The 8,290-nt window shown below is 43.8% G+C and overlaps 1 protein-coding gene across 3 annotated transcripts in view; it reads left to right on the forward strand.

The window, feature by feature from the left end:
- Positions 1-8,290, forward strand: part of LOC143209024 (uncharacterized) — a 20,688-nt gene continuing 12,398 nt past the window's right edge. For 2 of the 3 annotated variants that reach the window (XM_076424181.1, XM_076424274.1), the window contains exons 1-4: positions 1-157; positions 1,637-1,682; positions 3,798-4,028; positions 5,048-7,865. In XM_076424181.1, coding sequence (XP_076280296.1) covers positions 101-157; positions 1,637-1,682; positions 3,798-4,028; positions 5,048-7,865 — 3,152 coding nt within the window. In that variant the 5' untranslated portion in view covers positions 1-100. The remainder of the gene's footprint in view (positions 158-1,636; positions 1,683-3,797; positions 4,029-5,047; positions 7,866-8,290) is intronic. The other variant, XM_076424365.1, reaches the window with a different exon arrangement.

Below are 8,290 nucleotides of genomic sequence, written 5' to 3' on the forward strand. Positions count from 1 at the left end.
TCCCCGATATGTGCAGCGTTGATTAAACACACCGAGTGATCTCGCGTAGTGATGAGAAAAACACCTAAAAGCAGTGTAGCAGCAGCAGCGGCCTTCTACAATGGTGGATAATAATTGTATTATCGAGGGGAACGTGAAATTTCGCGACGGTAAAAAAGTGAGTAGAGAACACCGATCGAATTCTCTGTAACTATACTCTGCTCACCTTTTCCCTCGTCCCTGGTTCCGGCCGACCAATTAACATAAATCGGATAATTGCTCGGCTCGGTACCCGTCAAAATAATGCCGCCCGATCTTTTTTCTCCTTCCCCTCTCATCCACCCCTCTGTCGATTTATCGAACGCCGCTTCAAATTATTTTTCTCCAAGCTTCTGCTGCGAGTGTACAGGATTTTTTCACTGACGGATTCGTTCTTGTCGGCGAAACTCGTGCTCGTGCAATAGTCACCTCTCAGAGTCACTTGAGCACGATAGAATATAATAAAAGAAATGATAATTGTTGTTCAATGTTCAGAGCAGCTTAGCCTAACGTGCACGCTTAACACGCATGTATCGTATGTATGTGGGACTCACCTCAACAGATGTGGCCTTAATTGATTTATGCCACTGCTATGATAATTAAAATTCTTTGAATGTCTTTTTGATCGTTGCTGGGCCCGTTTCGCGTGTGCATAATCATCCGTCTTTATTCTTAAATAATGAAAAGCGATAATTTAAGAGAGTATCCTATTAGTTGTGATTATAGTTCGTTCAACTGGATGAAAATATTATGTGACACCAATTCGTGATAATTAGATTATGAATCTTTGTGCGTTTATACTGTGTACAAAATTTAGAACCACAAGGGTATATTAACGTTATAACGTTATAAATAAGTATATTAACAAATATTCGAGGAACTGATTTAATTTAATTTTTGTAAAATCTTGAAGTCTGTATAAAAGGGCCACAATCTAATAATACTAAGTTTTTGAAAATTCCTTTCGCATCTGAAATAACAATGTAAATTGTAGTCGTGCCGCTTCAAAGTTGGAAATGCTCTGCCTTGAATGTTAACAATAATAAAATGCACATCATTATTATATTCTGTTGATACTGTTTGAATGTGTCCAACAAATGTCATTCAGGCATCCATACACTGAGTCCATTCAAATTTAAATACAATGGCCAACTTTTCTTTCTCCCATGGCCAAAGAGTCGAACGAAGGTGTCTCAATCTGATTTCAATGCGGGCCCCAACGATTAAGTAGTTTGTTGAAAGCTCGAGGAAGTTAATGGGAAAGGAATGAGGAGGCACGAGGAGTCATAAAAAGGAGCTAGGTCATTTTCTTCTATTTACATTGGGGTCAGTGAAGAAGTCATTCAAATCGGAAAGGGGTGGAGGACTCTTTCACTTTGATCTTGGAGGGGTGCAGAGGGGCTAAATGGATTCAAACAAATATGTAACACACACGCACAATGTTTCCCTATGCGAGGCTCTTTATGTAAATGAGCATAATGTGTTGGGGGCTGTGTTTGTTATTACTAGCAAACTCTGACAGGAGTATTTAATCGTATCCATTATAATGTAATTACATGTACTTTCTTAAGATGAAATTAACTGGGAACCTTGTCAAACCTCTTTGTTTACCTTGCAGTGGAAATCACGGTGGTGTGTTATGAGGAAACTGTCACCGGTTGCAGGTAATTCTCTTTTCTATGCTCCCTAATTGATTTTATAGTAGAATAAGGACAGGAAACTGCATTATTTTAATATCTTTCGTTAGAGAGAGAACTCTGGCTTCATTATGCTAGATGCAGTAATGATTCACAGTGTGCAGAGTTGGACACTAATTATTTCTTTTGTAATCGATTATTTAATCTAATCATTAATCAATCAATCGCCGTTGAAATAAATCAGTAATCATGATTACCTTCTGTCATTTGTAATGATTAATAAGTACTTTTTAAATCATTCAATGATTAATCATATTTTATACAGATCTATAATATATACTTGTACGTTGAAAATTGTACATCTTGCCTTATAAAAGCGTTTACACAAGCGCACACACCATATTATATAGTATTTTAGACGTACCAAAATTACACTAAAAATAAATAAGTAACTTGTTCAGAGAATTTTCTATGTAAAACTATGCAAAATACATATGTATATATTTCTAAAAAAATGTTCACAGTGTTGTTATTACAGCAAAAGTACAGATTAAATCACCATCAAAAATGTAATCGTTTCATGATTAATAATTAATAAAGCAATCACGCGAACATTGGTTACAACAATTTCTTATTCATTAATTCATTAATCAGTGATTACCGATTAGTAATCAGTAGCCGCAATTAAAAATTGGATTTTATATTAATCGTACTTTTAAATCATTAACCGGATTCCGTTTTGCCCAAATCTGACAGTGTGTACATCATGCATCCTGATAATAAATGTCCCAGTCTGTTTATCTTATCCACGGTGCAGTTAATATTGACCAAGGGTCTGATGATAAATTATGTTCATTATCAAGGAAGGAGGCAGATGTTGCAACATTTACAGTTTGATGGTGCAAGGCAAAGCAAAGCAATTTTATTTCCTAGCACATTCCTAGCGTCTAATCTCATGAAAGAATTTCCTTACTTGTTATCAGCATGAAAAATCCCTCCCTATGGACCCTCCTAGGGTGGCAGCTGGCACATCTGTTACAGATTGACTGGCTGAAGAAACAAAAAATTTTCCAAGAAGAGCTTTGCTTCTGGCAATAACCATTAATACCTGCGCCCTTGTAACTCGAGGATATTTTCGAACTTGGGGACACCAGTAGCTCGTAAATTTTCCGTAGGGAGAATTAGTTAAGAGTACATAGAAGGGTCTAAATGGATTTCGTTCGTTTTCCACCTCCGAATCACTGTATTAATAGCGTCCCATGAAAACATTTTCGTTTCATTCACGAATAAATAATACACGGACGATCGAGTCCATGAATGTTTATCAAATTAACAAACTTACGGGACCTTTCATTGTTTTCCAAAGTGTAGTCGAATTAAATTATCATCGAACTGCCGATCTTTTTGCGAAATAATATTTCAAAATTTTCTTTTAATCTTTTTACTGTTCCAAATTGCACCTTGATCATAAATTCATCAAATTCACAATTGAATCATCAGATCCTTTCGTCTATTATTTTTTAGCGTTTCATACTTCTATAACTTTATACAGTGTGGGCTAAAATTCAGATAATTTATTTATTAATAGCTCAATGTTTTGTATTATTACTGGTGTATATTGTAACTGATTGTTGGTAGATTCGCCGTGGTGAAGTGCATAAAGATATAACGAGCAACAATGTATCAACATTACAGGTCCATTTGTTTTTACAATTTTCTGCGACGAGCCATTCATTTGCACGTTCGAGCTTATTCTATGAAAAGAACGTTTATATATAATTAGTGAAGTGACGAATAAATGGTATATATTTATTTTCAGAATTACAGGTATATTTGTTTTTATAATTTTCGGAAATTAGTGCAATATATTAAGCAAGGTTCTGCGACGAGCCATTCGTTTGCACGTTTGAGCTTATTTTTTGAATAGAACGTTCATATATAATTAGTAAAATCATGATAATCCGTTGAAATACAATTTACATGTTTGAAAAGTTCATACATTATTCAGTATTGAATTTTAGCCCGGCCTGTACGAAATCCAGTGTCGACGATCGCTTTTCGCAATAGCGGATCGGCTGAATAATTTTCAAGTAACAATCGAACGCTCACCCCACCGGATTTTAATGATCCAATCGATTCCAGATTGTCTCCATTTACAACTTTACGGAGATAGCAAGGATCGATACAAGCAAGGCCAAACGAAAGCTTCCTTAAGCTTGCAACACTTTCTCGGTGTGGAAAGCGGTTTCACCCTCGACAAGGAGTCGAACACTATCGCTATAATATGTCAGGACGTTACGGTCGTTTTGGCGTTCGATACCAGAGAACGGCTGATCCAATGGCAAGTCAAGATCTCCAACAACCTAGGCGAAGGTGCGTCTTCTTTTTCAACACACGACAAATCAAACTATCAATGATCTCCTAAATTTTCCAACATTTTCATTCTTCAATTATGTAGGATTTTTTTAAACCATTCAAATCAAAGTCTATTATACACAAGAGTACAGTGCAGGTTCCTAATGGTAAATCTGAAGCATAAACTAATTCTTCTAACTCTCAAAGAAGCTCGAGTTGTATGAACAAAGAAACAAGTTGTCCACTTTAAAGGTGCATGGAGATTTATTCGACCGACTGTATATTCCTGTGTGTCATTTTAAGTACACGGGTACACGTGTACTATTTCACGTGTATTTAAATACGCGCACATTAATGCATCCTCATTTTAATTTGCATAATTTTTAGAACATCGATATTGATTTACGCCATTGATGTTACTCGTGATTATATTTTGTTTTCCGAACTGCGAGTGCTGCAACTCACATTTTTCTCACCGCACGTTTCCATGTACAACCGAATAACAAACTAAATAATAATGGAATTGGATGGTATTGCCGAATCTTTAAGCAGACATTTCAGATTTAATTACAATTCGAAGGCTGCAACTGCAAACGAAAGACGCGGGAACTTAAATATCTGAGAATTGTAGAACCGGCAAGAAAATATGTAAACACATCAGCACTAGCCGCAAACATATCAGACTCTACTCTAATAAACTAGAGCATTAGTTGATCACATTTTTTAATGGTAGTGGTTTTCAAATTAATTTTCCTATCTATTTTATATACCCATATTTCGCTTTCGAGAATTAGTAACTGCATGTATCCTAAAGATTGATGCGAATTAAAATGCGGATACGTGAATACATGTGTATTTAAATACAAGTGAAATAGGGATCTCTACTGCATATCATTATGAACCTGTATGTATATTATCATGGTGCAAAAGTTGGACAAAGGGGGTTGATCCTTTATAAAAGAACCGGTAGTCCCATCACGCAGGGTGATCAACCCTAACAACGCTGTATATCCCTGACCTTCTCAAATTTTGTTCAGACCAGCAGTACCTGATCCTGATCTCGACGGTGCCGTCGAAGGCGAAGATGACGAACGGTCCGGCGCATTTGCACATCCAGGACCGTCGTTTCTGTATCACGGTTGGCATACCGCCTCGATTGGTCGGTATCTGGGAAATCGGTCACCTGCGTCGTTACGGTGTGGTGGAGGGTCGGTTCTGTTTCGAGGGTGGCTCGAGATGCGGCCGGGGGGAGGGTTTGCACGTGTTAATCACGGATCAAGGCGAGGACATCGTGAAGATGTTGCAACTGGCGGCGGAGGGTAAGCTGACGAAGAAGCGACCGTTGAGTCGCGAGCAAATATTACAGGACAGCCCTCGCCGTCAGTTTTCACGCTCGGAGACCAGAGCGAGCGACTTCTTCCCCTCGGCGGTGTACTCGTCGACGTATGAGGAGCAGTGCGACAGCTGCAAGAACGAGAGTTCACCCTATTGGTCGTCGACGGAGAGCAGCAGGCAGCAGACGGAGCTCGACAGGGATTACAGTAGCAGAGACACGATCTCCGTGTCGGAGCTGCCCGACCAGCCAGGGGATTGGCGCAGCTGTTCCCTGACACGTCAAGGGACGTCCGCTCTGGAGCGATGCGCCAGTTGTATCAGCAAGCTAGGCACCGTTTCGAAATCGTCAACGCTGGCCACCACCACTGGCGCCAGCAGCGTTAGTAGCCCCGCCGGCGGAACCATCAACAATCTCGGCTGCCATTTGCAAGCGCGGACACTGGACCGGTTGTCGCTGTCCTCTTACAGCAGCAGCAGCCACGACAGCGACTATTCCGGCTCCCAACAGCCGCCCCAGCAGCCTCCCCAGCAGCAGGTGGAATGCCATTGTTCGCAGACGACAAAGAACGCGCAACCAACGAGCTCGGCGCAGCGCGTGTCGCCTAGCCCCAGCAGCAACGGCAACAACAGCGCGTTGCCACCGAGACCTCCGAAACCGTCCCAAACCACTGCTACAAAGAAGCTGAAAAAACCGCCGATGCCACTACCAAACGAGCCGATTTGCGTGCACTCGCGGAAACAGCAGCTGGTCACTCGAATCACTGCCGCTAACAATGCAGCTGCCGTTACCGCGGGACCGTACGAAAACTACGATATTCCCAAGACGATACTGGCTCATCACATGCTACTCGAACAGGCGCCCCAACCCGATCAGTATTACGACACGCCGAGGAAGATCAAGGAGTGTCTGGCACTGCCGAAAACCTATCCGAATTACGACACTCCGCAGACACCTCAAGCCGTTGTACTCCAGCAATGCGGCTGCCCAGCTAAGCTCACCGTTCAGTCCCCCAGGTCGTCGGGGTGTCCCTGTCAGAACATGATGAGCTGGGCCGGTTTCGTGTTGCCGTACTGTAGAAGGGGAGCGGGAATCGAGCCTACGGGGGTGACCGTGCACCCTGTCAAACTCTCCGGTGAGGGTAAAATGCCTGTGGTGAACGCGAGCGGGGAAATCGCGATCTACGCGACTGCCAAAAGGGCGAACAAGTCCGAGAACGTCCAAGACGAGAAGTCGAAGGACAACTGCGACTGCCTCCAGGAGAGCAGGACCAATAACTACGAGAACGTCGAGCCGGTGATCGACACTCAGCCCGAGGCTAAACAAGCGAATTACGCCAACATCGACTTCACGCAGTCGCTGGAGCACTACGAGAACAGCAAGGACCTACTGACCAAAAGCGGAATATCTCAGGAGGAGATCGAGAAGTTCGCTGATCAGATCAAGGAGGAGGCGCCCGAGCCACCTGCAGAGGAGTCCAAGATCTGCCAGAAGTGTGGTCACGTGAAGGACAGGGAGAACGATTACCTGGTGATGGACCCTGAAAAGCAATCGCCAAAGAAACCGTTCCCGGGTTATCTACCAATGCAACCGGCGCACAACGCTTGCTCGAAGGAGATCCTGTCGAGGATCTGTAGCGGTATCAAGAGCTCGAGTAACCCTGCGTTATCCGGGTCGGCGATGGCAGCAGATGGCGGAAAGAAAAGATCGGACTCCGAGTTCCGTGTTCCCGGATCCGCCATGTTGGCTAGCCCCTATTTGCGACGACGTTATCTCGATGGTAACGGTACCGAGTCCAGCGGGAATATCAGTTTGCTGCTGAGGAAGCGATCGTACTCGGCGGAGTCCGCTCACTATCTCGACGACGAGAATCACACTTTCCCGTCGACGCTGACGATTCACAAGTGCTCCAGCGAAGCGGACAAGGCCGCGCTGGTCCAAACGGACAGCCACGCCTCCTGTGTGAACTCGGAGACGAAAATGAACCAGGACAGCGGACAGATGTCGATAGCCTCGCCTCAGCCGTCTTTCATCAAGATCAGACGGTCCTCCTCAGTGCCATCCAAGACTGGTCACAACAGAGACTCTTCTAGCAGCAACGACTCCGGCGTCTCGACCGGCTCCCTCAGTCATAGAACCGCCGAGTTCGTTGAGTTCGAGTTGTCACTGGCCCCGTCAACCTCCGCAAGGAAACAAAATGTTCTCTCCATCTACCGAAAGAGTCCACCGCCCACGTGTTACCATAGCAGTCTGCCCAGGAAGTCAAAGTCCAGCGACCCGCTACGAGAGCTTTCCTTCCAGTTCCAGAAGATCAAGATACCGACTAAATCGTCTTCGGCGGAAGCCGATATACCCACCTGTCTGCCAAAGGGAGCGAAAGGGTTCAACAGCCCCGGAGAAGTGTCCAGCACTCCTTACATCGACTCGAGGAGCACCAGCAGCGGGACTTCTGACATGTCCGACTACATTGAGACGCTGTCGCTGTCGTCACATTCGTCCTCTGATACTCCGGACAGTCTGAGGTATAGTTTTAGGGTTGGAACACCTGTTGGTCGTTGCTCGACTTTTAGTTTTAGTTTCATATATAACTGTCACAATTATTTTTATTAAACTTTAAAATCAATCTTTGCGACTATTAAGTCAAGGAGTTCCAACTTGTAGCTCGCGACACTCCTACGCGGCACCTTCACCGCTTAGGTTCTTAACCCACTTTTAAACTTCATCATTGCCGTAGAACAGAGCCGGGCAACTGGCGACCCGCGAACTGCACACCGCTTCATTCGGACTTATGAAAGAAACAGTGTGCGGCCGCCGCATTTCGCCAGCTCTCCGGCTCTGGAGATAAAGTCAAGCTAGGTGTGAAGAGTGTGAGAACCGGCAAACCCCGGTAGAACTTCGTCCCTCTTAAGGGTAGGAATCTTGGAGGGAAACAAGTTGGAACTCCCTG

The sequence above is a fragment of the Lasioglossum baleicum genome, chromosome 1 (genome assembly GCF_051020765.1).
Source record: "Lasioglossum baleicum chromosome 1, iyLasBale1, whole genome shotgun sequence".
Lineage (NCBI taxonomy): Eukaryota > Metazoa > Arthropoda > Insecta > Hymenoptera > Halictidae > Lasioglossum > Lasioglossum baleicum.